Raw genomic sequence first — 15,695 nt, 5'->3', positions numbered from 1 at the left:
CTTAAACAGGTGAAATACATCACTAATGTTCTGCAACCAGTTTCCCTTCCATCTAAAAGTAGCACATGTAAATGACTCTACATTTTGTCAAATGCAGATTTCTCTGCTTGTGTATCTCCATACTTGTATTCATAAGGATTGAGGCAGGCAAAGAGTGTTAGTCACTCCAAAATGGACTAGCAGAGCCTTTGCAATTCAGTCATTTCTAGGATATACATAGCTTGGAGGCTATAAATATTTTCTATTTTATAATATCCTTTTATTAAGTAATGAAACATTATGTACAAATGAGAGCAGAAATTACGAAGCAGTAATTCAAAGGGTCTGTGTATGTATATGGTATGTTTATGTGCTCAATAGGAGGATAGATGGTGGAGGTGGGAAGTACTCATTTGTTTCTTTAATGATTCCTCCCACCAATACCAGACTGTTCCCTCAAGTACCTTTAGATCAGCATTATTATCATTATTCATGAATGCATATGAATTTTCTTCAAGATGGACTAGGACTACTTGTTAAAACAGACAAACAGCAAACTGAGGCTAATTCTTATCTTTCAGTTCAGCAGGTTTGTGAAGAAAGTGAAGAACTTCTCCGGCAAGCTTTAGAAGAAAAGGAGGACCAGTACAGGAAAAGATATGAGCTAATTCAACAAATACGAGCTATTGAGTCTATACCTGGCATCAGACACAAGTTTGTTGATTTAACAGAGGTAAGCTCAAAAGAAAAAACTTCCATTTTTGCATAAATGTTTCACACATTCAGAGGGATTGTGTACTGCAGATATATCATAATCTGGATGGAGGAAGTACAAAGTGACCCAAACATGTCATATTTTGTCATATTGCATGACAAAAGTTAGATCTGAAATGGGACATTGACAAAGTCTATAAAATGAAAATTTTATCAAGAAGAATATTCTGATGGTAAGTGAAATTTTTGTCCTCTTGAACCTTCTTTGAATTTTGCCAATAGGATCTGGGTTTCCCAATATCTTCCAAAAAGAGACTGGACAGTGATTACAAGATGTTCTATGCATTTTCACAAATTCAAAGATTTGTCAGTCAGGGTAAGAACTGAATCAACACAAAGTTTGAACTTAGTCATATTGCCGTGGTGATGGCCATGGTAATTATGAAGACTAATTTCCTTTGCTTTCCAAACTGTCAGCATTCAGGTATATGAAAGAGATGTCAAGAGAACCCAAAACCTTCTGAGCTGTTACAGTTCTGTGTAAATGACTTGTGTATGTAAGTCTATAGTTTATACTAACTGAATTAACTGTATCTCAAACTTCTTGGATTTGCTGTTGATGCACAACAACTCATATGCCTGAGATTGGGCTCTGCAATGCCCAGACTTAGGCAGCATCCAGAAATCTATTATCTTATTTGTTAACTTAATCAGAAGCAGATTAGCAGATTGGACATAAGGAATACATATTTGACAATGAGTGTGATGAACCATTGGCACAGGTTGCCCAGCGAAGTTCTGGATGCCCCATCCTTGGAGTGTTCAAGGCTGGGCTGGATGGGGCTTGAAGCACCCTGGTCAGGAGGATGTTCTTGGCCATGGCAGAGCATTTGGACCAACTGATCTTTAAGGTCCCTTTCTGTCTTAGGTTGCAATATAGGATGTGGCTAGAAATGTGTATTCTATCACCATCTGTTGAAGCCGGGTGGGGTAGTAATTTCCTTATCTCCGTGGTACATACTATCTGCTAATGGGCCATCTTTAAGACTGAGACAATCATCTTTATCTTTTCCACAACCCATCCTCCCTCCAAGAAAATATCATCTGCTAATAGCCCATTAAGTCCCACTATGTGACTGATAAAATTACATCATCCCATTAGGAAATGCTCCAGCCAGGAAAAAGAGCCAAGCCTTTCCTACCTAGAGAAAAAACTGAAATTTTAGACATCAAGTTACCATCTTTCCACTGGGCTCCAGAGGAAAACCAAACCTTCTCCATCATCCCTGGACCTTCAGAGGAAAACTGCACCTTTCTACAAAACCACTGTTTCAGCTAAATCACATCTGCCACTGCAAGAAGACTGTAGCCACCATTTAATCAGACTGCTACCAACATCCTGACACTTAGTCAGGGTGTATTCTGACTCTGTCAGAGTTGAACTTGTTCTTTGTAATACTGCATTTCTATTTTAATTTTCCTAGTAAAGAACTGTTATTCCTAATTCAAATATCTTTGCCTGAGAGCCCCTTAATTTCAAAATTATAATAATAATTTAGAAGAAGGGAGTTTACATTCTCCATTTCAAGAAAAAGCTTCTGCATTTATTGGCAGACACCTATCCTTCAAACCAAGACACTTCCAAATCAAATTGGTCTGTTATTCTGTATCATAACTTCACTGTTCCATTATACTGACTATTACAGTAGCACTCTAGTGAATTGGCACACTTTTGGTGATAGCTTGCCCTGTTTTTCTTTCTACAAAAGGCTTTTTCAGGCTTAGTGCAATTAAGTATTTGTCCATAAAATCCCCATTCATTCTCCTAATTTTTAAAGCACCAGTTCTTCCCTTAATGGTACTTTAGTTTCTTGAACACCAGCAGTACCTACTGCATGCATATAGAACTTTTCTTATTTTAGGAATTACTTCACTGACTTCACTGAGCATTTTTGAAATGCAGATACTCAAAATATTCAGTTTTTACCACTCTATGCCTCCAGCAAATTGTCTTTCCTAGATCTGTTTGATGTCTGCTTGTCATGCTCAAACACTACCACTGATATATTTATATATATATCTAGATCTAGATCTAGATATATATAGATAGATATATAGATACAGATATATAGATATATATACCCTGCTGCAAAACATTTCCCTTTCACTTCCTGTGAATACAACTCAATGGTCATTGACTAGTTTAAACTACAAGCAAAGTATTATGGCACTTGCTATTTGCAAATCACTCTAAAGTGAAAGCTGAGAAGGAGATCACAAAATCAGCAAAGCTGGAAGAGACCTTCAAGATCATCCAGTCCAACTGTCAATCCAGAACAACCATAATACCATTTCATTAACGTATAGTAGAACATCTTTTTCAAAAGTGCATATTTTTATGTAAAAATAAAGACTGCATGACACTGAACTCTTTTACCACTTGTCTACTGGTGCTGCTGGTGACCATTGTTTAGGTGATTGGCTGACATAGAGCATAGAAGCAGAAACCACTGAGACAATATTGCACAACCAGCCTTTTAATGAAAAACCAGTGATAATCTCTTTTTACTAAGTCAACTTTTGTAGCTTAAGGAAAAGAAGCTATGGAGACCAAAACTGCTGAAAATCTTATAGCAGTAGAAAGCCAAGCCCGGTTGTTTTCCATATTCTAATTTGTAGTTTTACTGCCCCTGGCCATTTATCCCCCACTTCCCTTACTGTCTTCTTCATCTCTCTCGGATTTCCATCTGTTTCATGGACCAGTGCTTGGAAGAGCCAGAGAATGATCACTGGAGGACGAGCACCTGATTAGACTGCTTGGACGGCATCCCAGACCAGGGAAGAGGGATTGAATTGCAGTCAATTCTTGAAGCCGAAGTGGATGTCTGAATATGTGTCTATGGTGGAGCATCTTTCTCTTTTCCAGTTTCTTTCCCTTCCCCTTCACATTCAGCTTTGGGAAAAGCTCACAAGCAGAAAGGTCACTACAATTCTGTCAACAGCTCATTCAGTATTCAATAAAAGAGGGATTTTTTTAACGTGCTATGGTACAAGATATGCACCAAAGGTGTGTACTAAAACTATGTTAAAATAGACAAAGATTATCAGTTGGAGTGAAATGGATTAAATTTTGCAAAGAAAGCTACACAGGATCTCACTATTTGCGTGTGTTTTGCAAGTTTTCCATTCATGCAATCAAACTGAGATTGTAACAAAGTGAGCATTGCTCTTTACTCCCGAGTAACAAGTGATGGGACAGGGTGAAACGACCTCATATTGCACCAGGGGAGGTTTATATTGGCCACTAGGGAAAATTTCTTCCCAGAAAAGGTTGTCATGCATTGGAACAGACTGTCCAGGCCAGTGGTTGAGTTGCAATCCCTGGAGATGAGAAGTGGCACCTAAGGACATGGTTTAATGGTAGACTTGGAAGAAAGGAAAAGTGTATTTATAAGAGCAAGGGCCTAAAACTTGAAGCCTTCACAAAGCTGTTTGGAAATGATCCATCTTTGTTTGCAAACTAAAGTGCAGAAGTCTCTCTTTAGATCTCAGGATCTCATTATCATTCACATTGCAAAATGGATATTAAAAAGCCTTCATAAACATTCAGGTTTGAATATTTTAAATTTGGGCATTATGATCTGAATTTTCCGGGTACTGTTTAGTCCTAGTCATTTCAGATAGAAATAGTAGATACCATTACAGGTCAAATGCACACTTTGGAAATAAATACAAAAACTGTGTATTTTTAGTGTAAACTCTGTTCTGGTTTCACACATTAAAAAAAAATGTTTTACACATCTTAAAAATTCAAAAGTCAAGTAGAATTTTTTGAGAGCAAATGTACTTATGATTAATCTTCTATATATTTTTCAATGCATTTTCTTTAAATGTTTTATAAAATATATGCTCTAGATTTTTAAAACAGTTTTTAAATACCAGTTAGTTTAGAACCGTCCCTATATTTCTAGAAATCAGAATGTATTCAGTGTGAATTGGAACACAGTCAAAATATTCTGGCTTTACTCATTTTACTCCCTTGGTATTTACAGTGTTATTTAAACATATATTTCGTGTTCTTTAGACTGGTGGCCATGGTTTATTTGGTGAAATGTCAATAGTGGAACTACGTGAACGCCTCGCCCTACTCAAGGAAGCACAGAAGGCAGCAGAGGAAGAGAAGAGAGACCAGATAATTAATGAAAAACAAGCTAAGGAACAACTTATTCTAGACAAACTGGACAAGATTTCCCAATTCAGAGCAGAACTTGGACGAGCAGCAGCTCTAAAGTCAGTATAAAACAGCATGTGACATTTAAGACATTGCAACTTTGTTAATATTTTGCCAGCCCTTGAGGAGAACAAGTAGAGAGCAAAATACAGCCCTTTTATAAATCAGTATGACTTTTGTCAAGGATTACACTAGGGCCAGGATTTCCTTTTAATTCCTGAAAATAATTTTCATCAGATTTAACAAATCATTTTCATCATTTATGGTTGAAGGCACTCCATAGGCTAATGTTGACAGTATTGCCCCAGGACTCAGAGCCAATAATATATATTTAGAAAGAAGTTTTGCCTTTCTTCTGTTCCTTTTCAGCTAATCAGAACTAATTTGATGTTATCAGAATCACTCTAGCTTGCCACTTAAAGTTGTTTCTCATTCTCATCTAAACCAATATTAGGGCCATAATTTTCTTCCTTGAATTTCATCTGTAATGTGAAAAGGAAGTTAAAAATTAAAAGGACGAAGATTTTGCGATAGTAATAATAAGTTATAAATTAAATACATTACAGCATTAGATCAAAAAAGAAATTCTTTGCTTACAGACTCTCTGATCAAATTCTGCATTCATTATTAATATTTATCATTTATTATAATATGTATTAATCAGTGTCATAAAGGATCCATGACCATCATAGATGCTTCAGATATGCAGAAGACAGGTTCCACACAAGTTTTAAAATCTAAGTTAAATCTATTTACAAATAAAGCTGAGAAGGAGAAAGCCTGTGTAAAAGTATACAACATGGCACACCTCTTGATCTTACACCATTTTTACTGCATCTTAAGTATTTGCCACTGTTTTCTTTCAAATTGTCGCCCATCTTTTCCCTTTTGTGGCTTTGAGAGGCAAGTCCTTATCTTGCCGTCTTTATTTTGCAAACTGATGTTCAGGCTGACATTCAGAAGACATATTCTATCAAGCTACAAACTCATGTTTTTAGATATGTCTTAGATTCATGTTTATTACCAAAGGTGGCTTCTCCAAGTTCAATTCATGTTATTCATTTATCACCCAGTTCTACATCTCAGTTACAGAAGGCAGTATTGATGTATTCCTTTAGTTTTCACTTGTCTCAACTCTAATTTGGTTTGTTGTTGATAGTTAATCTCCAAAGACTGAAGTTTTACTGTGTTAGTACTTGAGAAGATGGTTTAATGTATTTAATGAATCAATAACTGCAGCTGCAGTGGATTGAATGCACAGATCTGTGACCTTCTTTTCTATGGCATGTATAAAGATTTTCAGACCTAAAACCTTGAATGGAGTTGGAGCTGGAAATGTACTCCAGTTGCTAAACACTCAGTGTTGAGAAAGCCTGTGGGAACAACTCAAGCCACTGCTTTCCACTAGAGATGCAAACTAAGCATTAAGAAGTTGTGTACTACATAAAACCTGTTTCACTAGCACCTGCTTAAAGAATCATCTGATCTGCTAGATGTGCAGTCTGTGAATTTCGTAGAGGGCTGGGTTCCTTTAAACTAGACTCTTTGGCTTAATTCAGAACTAAAATTGTTCTGATCCCAAAATCAGCTGTGCTTGAATGAGAAGTTTTGATTCACATTTTGTTCTGTCATTAGAAATGTTTTTTAGAACAGACCAGCATGCCAAAGATAGTAGAATCCAAATTAAATTATACACTAAATTTCAAGCCTCTGAATCAATCAGTCAATCTGGTCAGATTCTTGATAAGTTATACAGTAACTTTAATGGAGCCCTGTTTGCTTTCTAAATAAAGAAATAAAAATTTCCATTCTAGATGTTAGCAGATATTTTCCTTTCATGGTTCCTAGGCAATTTATGTATGTAACTTGGAAGTAACTCCTATAAAAAAGGAATCATTATAGTATAGCAAAAATGTTGTTCTTTGGGAGTGTATTTCATGCATTTTCATACAGAATCAAAATCTCTGGTGCTGTTTTTGTTAATACAGAAATATGGCATGCCAGCCATGGCATTTACAAATGCTAGATACCTTCATGCAATTTTTATTTATCTCTATAGAAACTATAGGCTTTATGTATTAAACCTTATTTGCAGCTCTTGAATCCTGAAATACCTCTCAAATCCATGTGAGTGATTAATTGTTTGGGTTCTATTCTTGATATGTTGCACAGGAGATGTAAAAAGCTAATTTTTATGTTTATAGAATTGATTCATCATTATAGGGATAGAATAGCAAATCTTACCAGTGGTCCTCATAAGTTAGACTTATGCATCAATATAAAATTATGTGTTATATCCTAAATTGCATTATATTGAAGGTTACTGCTAATCAGCTAAAATATGGCAGCTAAACTCTGCTAAACAAACCTGCTTTAGTGACAGCTGGAGTTTATTTGGGTCCCTACCAAGCAGGTTCCTTTCAATATAATTCACAAACATACATAAACACAAAGGAAGCACATTGTGCAAGCATATAATGAGCTACATTAAACAAAATAAGAATTGGAACATGAAAAATTACAGAGACATTGGCCTTTAATAGACTGCAAGCTGTGACATCTACCACAGCAGCAACTTTGTGAGTGCTTTCAGGATGGTACATATGCAGGACATCCCTTTAACTGCTAGAATTTCACACAGTTTGAAAATCAGCACTGTCACTTGAAGTGGACAAGCAATTCTGTTCTCAGCTTTCAAACTTGAGCACCAGCAGATTTGTGTGTGTTTGAATACATGCTCATGTACTCAAGTACATGCCTGTGTACTTGAGATACAACTCCTTTTCATTCCAGTCAGGGACATCTATTACTGCAATCAATCTAATGCCCTAAGAATCAAACCATAGTTCAAACCAGTTGGTTTGAGGCTCCCTCCATCCACATTATCTGTGGTTTGGGGGAAGAGTTACATTGTGCTGGACTCAAAGTCTGGGATTGCAGGCTCTCACCATTCATGTGGTTTAAAGCTGTCAGAGGAGAGCAGCACTAATCCTCCTTGGCTTCCTTGTGTGTGAGGAAAATGTACAGCCTCCCACCAACTCAAAAGTTCCCTACATCCCCATCTCACACTGTGGTATGGTGTAGCATGCTGGGCTCCCAGCACTGGATTACAAATGATGGTGTGTTTGCCAAGATGGCAGAGCACTCCTTTCTCTCCCTGCCACTGCCAGTGCTCAAATCCCTCCCTGACAAGGGGCACTGACCACACACACTGAGAGAAGGGAAACCTCTCTCTTGGCATGAGATGGGGAAGGGTGGGCATAGTGTGAAGGCAGCTGGAGCAGGAAAAGGAGGAGAAGGAGGAGGGGGTAATGAGTTCTTCACTATCATTGAAACAGAAAAGGGGAATTTATCAGTAAGGAGGGATCAGAAATATGAAGATGTGAAGAGAAGCTGTAAAAAATCCAAGGCTTTTCTCAATGGCGGCCACTGAGAGGACACAAGAAGTATCAGGAAATACTCTTTACTGTGAAGATGACTAAGCTTTGGCACAGGTTGTCGAGAGAGGTTGTGGAGTCTCCATCCTTGGAGGTTTTCAAAAGCCATCTGGACACAGACCTGGACAAGCAGCTCAAGGTGGCTCTGCTTAAGCAGATGGAGTGGTCAAGATGACCCCCAGAGGTCTCTTCCAGACTCGGCCATTTTGTGATTCAGTGACTGAACTTTGATTATGCAGTGTTGCATCTAAGGTGTTGCTTGGGGTGAAATTAGCAGGAAAGGCCTTTGCAGGGTTATACAAAGATGTTTATTTCAGCCACGCATCGTTTCAGGGTTCAGGGAACAAAGGCGAAGAGGCTCAGAGGGTTGAGGCTAAAGTACATGGGATAGGCGAGGCGGGGAAAGCGTCTGGGGCCAATTATTAGGTAACACGAGGGTACTACAAGGCAAGGTTTAAAACAGAGGACCAACAGGGAATTAGGGTGGGAGTGACCGAAAGGCTGGGAGAGGGCACAGGGTTGACCAGGAAACAGAACAGGAGCTGCATTCTTTAGCTGGGAATTCCTTTAGTCTCCATAATGCAGCTTCAAAATTTTTACCTCAAATGAGGAAAACACTGTTATGAATAGCAATCATTTCCCCACCAAAAATTATGTGCTTAATAAGTTAATTGTTTTGGAAGGGAGTCAGATTTTGAGTGCTTAAAACACTCACATTAGTACAAAACAGTAATCAGTCTAATACTGTAGTGTTCTTAAATGTCAAAATAGTGACTGCCTTAATAGTGAACTGTTAAGAAATACATTCACTTAGCTAATTGCAGAAACTTAGAATTATCTGGTGCAGGACAGAAAGAGGGTACTGTGAAGTACAGACAGCCCTACTCACGAGGCTAGGAGAATTTTTTTTTAAATATTATTTGCACTATAAGCAATTTTGCTTTAAAAAAAAATAAAATGTGTTTTTGTACAGGACTCCATTTTGTAAGGTGAGTTTATAAATACAGTTCTAGCTGCTTGATATTTTGGTGCCTAGAATGGTCAAGTGGTCATTTTTACTCAACTTCCTACAAGTATTGAGTCAGTTAAGAGCTGTCATACATCTATCTCTTTATACTTTTGATGCAAAGATAGAGTTTGAAAATGTAAATGAAGAGCCAAATATAGGTTATACGAGGAAACCTCTGTGCAAATCTTCAAATTCTCCATTTTTTAAATATAGTTGAGAGGAATTTTTGTAAATTACGACACAATTTTCTATTGATCTGGAGAGGATTTTTCTGTGTACTAGCCCATTCTGGTTGGCTGTTACCTTACTTCCTTAGGAAATACCTGATATGAGGTGACAGAGATCATAAGAGGTTTTTCTATCCTGAGCCCTTGAAGTTCTCAACTGACAACAAAAAAACAGAATTTTAAAATTTCTTTTTCATTCCTCCCTCTCTTGGAGTTTCTGTTATGAGATGGTGTGGCATCTGAAAATCTATGGGATTGGCAGCTTTTTGGAATAGTGTAGATGAGTGGCACAAGACTATATGTAGAAGAAAAATGAATACTACTCTGGAAATAAGCAACTATTTACAACGTTAATATAGAAGCAGCTGCTGCTGCTTCCTGACATTAAACCTCTTGCTATATTTCCTTTAATTGTATTTACAAGAATCTGGATTTGCATATAAGGAAAGGTTTTGTTGCTTATTCTCATTGGCAAGATATAATCATGAAGTATTTACTTAAAACCTTACTGTTACATTCTCCTATATCCTTTGGAATGCAATACCTTGATACAGTGCAAATTGAAATAAACCTGTCCTCAATTAGATTAAGTGATAGTACACAATTTTTAGATTTGAAATATAGTGTTAAAAAATAATCTCAGTGTAGCAGAGTATATCACAGTCTTAAAGAGAATAATAAGATGTTATCCTAACAGCATAACACACACAGACGGGTTCAGGGAGTGTCTCGGAAAGCAACTGGAAATGGGAAGCCAAGCTTAACTGTGTCCCTTACCTCAAGTTCACAGACACATTTCAGAATGTCAGGTCATATTTCCCATTCATCCAGTTCCTAAGGATTTGGGGACCTCTAGTCTGGAATGGCTGCACTGAAGAAAACTTGCTGTCACAGAGAGTTTCCTATAAGCAGAGATAAAGCTAACAAGACAGACAAAAGCCATCTCTCCCAAGATGAAAAAAGTGTTTGGATTCTTGGATTCTTGATACAGACACTTTTTAAAGGCAATTTGGTGGGTTTAGAAGGAACTTCCTTCTTCCCCACCTGCCAGCTTCTTGAGAAGTGCGTCTTATTATGAAAACATTCAAAATATAAGAAAAGAGTTCAGTTGTAAAACATTTATTTTTCAAAGGGCAGCTTGTCTGTGAAACTAGTCCTGCCACTGACAGTGACAACTACAGATTCAGCTGGATAGTGCCCCTGTGCACTTTGCCCTGGGTAGTTTGAAGTCTTTATTTGGTTTCCAGTAAAAGTAATTGTAGCATTGCACAACTGCAACATAAAAACACATTTTATAAAACTATCCTTTGCCAACTGCACCTAGCAGAGCTAACATGGCTATACAATTTTGTACATTCCTTGGAAGATCTGACACTTCTGTAGCTCTGAATTTAGCCAGAGAATCACAGCTGCTCATGACATAATATTAACTCTATGATTTGATCTTACTAAGCTAAATTAGAGGGCAAGGTTGAATAAAATAAAAAGTTGGATATTAAGTGAGTCACTTTGTAACATTGTGTAACCTACATGGAGAAGTTGTGAGTAAATTGGGCCAATTGGATGAAAGAGTGTAAAACCAGATAAAATGTAAATTCCAGGGTAAAGAAAAATGGCTACATTAGAAGTGGGGGAAAAGGAAGACAATTCCAGTAACGTCTCTGGTATGCCTTACTTTTATGCTGCACATGCTGCTATCAATTTATGGTCACACAGAGAAACTAACCTTAATTAATACATTGATTCTGTATCTGGGCATTGGGATTACATAGAAAAAAAAAATCTTTTATTTGCCAAGGAATACAGCAATCAAGATGAATACTAATGATCATATAAGGCAAACTCCATAGTTCACACAAGCAAAGAGCTGCAGTATTATCCCAGGTTTTGCACATTTTTTTTTCTAAATAATGTCATGTCAGGCTTGAAATACTTCATGTATTTTCATCATGGCATCCTGTGGGAAAAAAATATTCTATGTGGTTTAGTAATGCTGTTCTGTAAACAACAAGAGGCAAATTGTGAGTACCACATGCAAGTTACAAGATTTAAATCTCTTTTAAGTCTAACTGGTTCTCAGAAGCAAGAGCAAATTCATTATTACCAAGGTAATACGTGCTCAGATAGACTTATTCTGTCCATGGACTTATTCTGTCTGATGATATTATTTTACCTTCTCATTGTTTCTTTTTGACTTTTCAGGCAAGAAGAAAAGAAAAAGTCCCAGTTTGGTGAAAGGCCCGTGAAAGATGAACGCATTTTAAACCTGCAGAAGAAGATTGAAGAAAAAACAATGGAGCGTAAAAAACAAGCAGGACTCTTGAAGATTATCCCCCAGAAAACCAGAATGGTGTCAAGCAAGGTCTGGTTATTACATAAGGAGAAAAGCTCTGCAATAGACCTGCTGTTCACAGACCTTTGCTCAACTGCCAGCACTGGCAAGGGGGCAGAGGCAGATGGTGTCATACATGGCTGGCAATAGCAACACCCTGCCTCCTGCCTAGGCACAATTTCTCCAGCCGTGGCCTTGACCTCACCTTCTTTTCACAAGTTCTGCTATCACAGAGCAGGGCTCATCCATTCAACACCTGCCTTCCCACTCTTACATCCACACACTCATCCCATCAAGGCAGCATCTTACCCCATCCCCAACTCTTGTCTTTCCCAGCTTCCTATCACACCCATCCCATCACACCATACTGGGATGCTCCTCTCTCCCATGCAAGGCATGTTACAGTTTATAATTCCCATGGTTTTATGGAGAGTTGCAGCAGTGTTTAAGTCATCTTAAACTGGGCAACCCACTCTGCTTACTTTTCTGTTTGTTCAAACATGCCAAGTTTGATGCTAAAAAGTTTCCCAATCATGTTAGCAAACAGACCATGTTGTCAACCAGCGGGACTATCAAATAGAAGTTCAGTGTGTTCTCTAAAGAGGACCACTGTATCATCTGCAGTCTGATCATCTCTGTGTCTTTCCTGCAGGATTCTTTTCAATGGAACCATTGGAAAGAGCTGGAGGAGAGTCAGGAAAGGCAGTTCAGGATCCTTCAGCATGGCTTCATGGACAGAGAAGCAGTTCAGAAAAGGGAGCTCATTGTGGCAGCAAGAAGTGGAGCCAAAGCCTGTGTATTGCGCTCTGATCTAAAATAAAATACATTTGGAACACATTCAGGCCTGCTGGAAATATCCCAGTGTACTTATTTACTACAAGGTTGAGTTTTAGTCTTTATTTCACCTTTATAGTATGATTAGAAAAATGTGGGTCTTATAGGCACAATATAACAAAAATGTGTGTGTGGGGGGGGTGGTTGTAATATAATTTAATTTTTATGTTGTTTTATAATGATATAATGATTAATTATATAATGACTTTTTTCTGCTTGAATCAAAAGCTTTAAGAAACTGAAATTTTATCATCAGAGCTCCTACAGCATAATGGCAAATACCTATGTAAGAATGTCGAGACCTGTATTTCTGGTTCTGTACACTATGCCATGGTTTGCTACACTCATTTTTCCAATAGAATAAAAAATGAAGGCAAACCCCAAGGAATATTTGTTTACATTATGCACCTTTTCAGAAGGCATGCTCAGCCCAAGATCCTAATATGTCTTCTTATATGACAGTAACTATGTAAGAGAATTGCCAGTTTCAACACTGTTTTAGAGGATGAGTGAAAAAACTGTTTAGAAAGTTTAGATGATGTGAAAGCCTCTAGAAGCTAGAATCTAGATTCAGTGACCGAGGCAGACTGTCCCTCTATTTGCAGACATAAATTTCTTCAGTCTTTAAACAATAAAAGAAGAACATAACATTGATCTCTTTAGGGAGCTGCTTCCAGAGAAAGCAAAATTGTTACTCACCTAAAAGATAATTTGCCCTCTGACAATTTCTATACTGTGTAAAACAGACTTTAAATCACAAAAGCACAAAGCCAAGGGGGATATAAATCAGAATTAAAATCTGCCTAGCAGTAAGACTATGTAATGTATTTCTATTTTAACTCAATGCCAGTTACTAAGTGTTTAATTATGGCTATTGCAAATATTTAAATGGAAGGAGACTCTCACTGACATTAGAGTCGAGCAGCTGCTTGTAATGCTCTCACAACATTGCCTTTCTCACTTTTTATTGAAGGAGGTCTAACAGAATTCTTTTATTGCCATCTAGCTGTGAAGATCACTTCCACAACCCGCAAGTTGATAAAATGTGCTGTATTTTTCACTCCAAGTAAATGCTCTAGTAGTCCACAAAGGCAATGCAGGTAGGGCTCATGCTCCATAGCAGGAGTTAAGGAACACAGGAGAGTGAAAAGCAGGAGTCATAAAAGTAGAACTAGATAGAAAAGAGGACTGAAACTGATTATACCATGTCTATACAGTATTGTATATCTTTAAAAGATTAACCCTTGGTGGGAGGGAGTTTGTCTTCCTTTGTAGTTGTTCAGCATTCTTTTGCACTGTATTCCAGAGCAACAAAGCTAATTGGTGACTCTAACACCTTGATTTTCCAGAAGCCAGCAATTAACAGCTGATACTCATGGTCTAGGATACTGCATGGCTGAGTAGTTCTCAAACTTTTTCATAAGAATTTAGAAAAGGGAAAAAAAAAAAAAAACATCATTAAGCAGATCTTGAGGTCATGGAAATTTCAAAACCCCATCACACTGCTGGCTTTTTCCCCTGTGATTTTGGACCAAGTTTTCAAAATTCTTATTGAATTGCAATCAAGCTGATTCAGAATTATTTCCATCTCTATATTTTCTTTGTTCTCAAATGAAAGGAATCTCAATACTCCAGCTGTGGAATTTTTGCCTTCAGAGTCACAAGTAGCCCTATTGCTACTTTGGGATCTGACGCATAAAGTCATCTTCAGAATCAACATTTTGAGGAATGTAGAAGAATGTGTTTTGAAGAAAATACCAATATATTCCTATATTGGTATTATTGTATCAATATAGCTTTTTGATTTTTCGGTGATGACAGGTCTTGCTACAGAATAACATTAAAAAGACCACCTTTCTCCTGACAAATGGGTATAACTTGATGCTGAACACAGCAGATCCTATCCAGAACCACTCTGCCCCTGGCTTCTAGAGACGTTCCCTCGTATTCCTGTGTGGTAGATGGAAACATGAGGTGAGCAATGCAGAGTCATCAAAGGCCTGGTGGGACCTGTTAGCCTTGTGTTACAAAAGCAGCTGCAATGCCCCTGGAGCCAGGTGAGCTGTGAAGCCACACAGCTCCCTGAGACTTGCTGCCTCAGCTGGTACCTGTGGCAGGGACCATCCGGCACCTGGTGCAGCCACACACCGATAACTGAGTGAGCAATGCCTCTACACTTGCTTCACAGAAACACAGGTGGATGAATAATTCATGATTCATTCATTCACACATTTGTTACACCATTTGCAGCCAAGAAGAGGAGACTGAGTGAACAAGGCTGACTCTGAAATCATCCATCAAAACAGAGTAACAAAATCAGAGGTTGCACTTGTCTGATCACAGTGACGGACACATAAAGAAACATTTATAGCGCTGGAAGGTCCACATTCCAGGGATCTCTCATTTCAGCACAAACAGCCAGAGCACAGAAGCCTTCACATGCCACTACAGTGCAAGGAGGTGTAACAAAGCCCAGATTACCTGAGAAAGACCAAGGGGTTTTGCCACGTGACAGGCACTGGACATCGGGTGCTCCGCACTCAGGTAACACAGTCACTGCTGGTGGCATTTGGCTGCCTCTTCCACATCAGCCTCAGGAACGAGGGAAAGCTCATGCTCAGTGACTGCCATGCCAGGTAATCCAAACTGCCCTGGAGAGCACAGGTGTTTTATTATTTAAATGAAATTAAAGACACAGAGATTGTTGTTTTCGGATGGCAAGGAAAAAATACTTAATAGAAATCTCAAGCACTCCTCACCCAGAGGAGGAGAAGACAAGTCACTAGGGGAAGCTACCAGTTCATCTACAAACAGCCCAATTGCCAGGCACAGGGCAGTAAAAATCCAGAGAAGGATGGGCTGCTTATTGCACTAAGGTAAAAATGTTGAGAAAAACCCTTTTGATAGTGAGGTGAGGGCCTTGAAAGACCTC

At 38.2% G+C, this 15,695-nt stretch overlaps 1 protein-coding gene and 1 long non-coding RNA gene across 5 annotated transcripts in view; one reads left to right on the top strand and one right to left on the bottom strand.

Moving 5' to 3' along the window:
• LOC130252630 (uncharacterized) overlaps nucleotides 1–11,791 on the bottom strand; it is a 34,318-nt gene extending 22,527 nt beyond the window's left edge. For 2 of the 3 annotated variants that reach the window (XR_008840402.1, XR_008840404.1), the window contains exon 1: nucleotides 10,375–11,791. This is a non-coding gene — a long non-coding RNA (uncharacterized LOC130252630). The remainder of the gene's footprint in view (nucleotides 1–10,374) is intronic. The other variant, XR_008840403.1, reaches the window with a different exon arrangement.
• The window catches only part of CFAP99 (cilia and flagella associated protein 99), a 54,152-nt gene extending 41,067 nt beyond the window's left edge, over nucleotides 1–13,085 (top strand). For both annotated transcript variants that reach the window (XM_056490401.1, XM_056490402.1), the window contains 4 exons: nucleotides 561–712; nucleotides 4,778–4,983; nucleotides 11,800–11,959; nucleotides 12,582–13,085. In XM_056490401.1, the coding sequence (XP_056346376.1) occupies nucleotides 561–712; nucleotides 4,778–4,983; nucleotides 11,800–11,959; nucleotides 12,582–12,749 (686 nt within the window). In that variant the 3' untranslated portion in view covers nucleotides 12,750–13,085. The remainder of the gene's footprint in view (nucleotides 1–560; nucleotides 713–4,777; nucleotides 4,984–11,799; nucleotides 11,960–12,581) is intronic.
• The last annotated feature ends 2,610 nt before the right edge of the window (nucleotides 13,086–15,695 follow it).

Source organism: Oenanthe melanoleuca, chromosome 4 (genome assembly GCF_029582105.1).
Source record: "Oenanthe melanoleuca isolate GR-GAL-2019-014 chromosome 4, OMel1.0, whole genome shotgun sequence".
In the NCBI taxonomy this organism is placed as follows: Eukaryota; Metazoa; Chordata; class Aves; order Passeriformes; family Muscicapidae; genus Oenanthe; species Oenanthe melanoleuca.
Note: the sequence above shows the minus strand (reverse complement) of the source record. Positions and strands in the feature narration are given on the sequence as shown.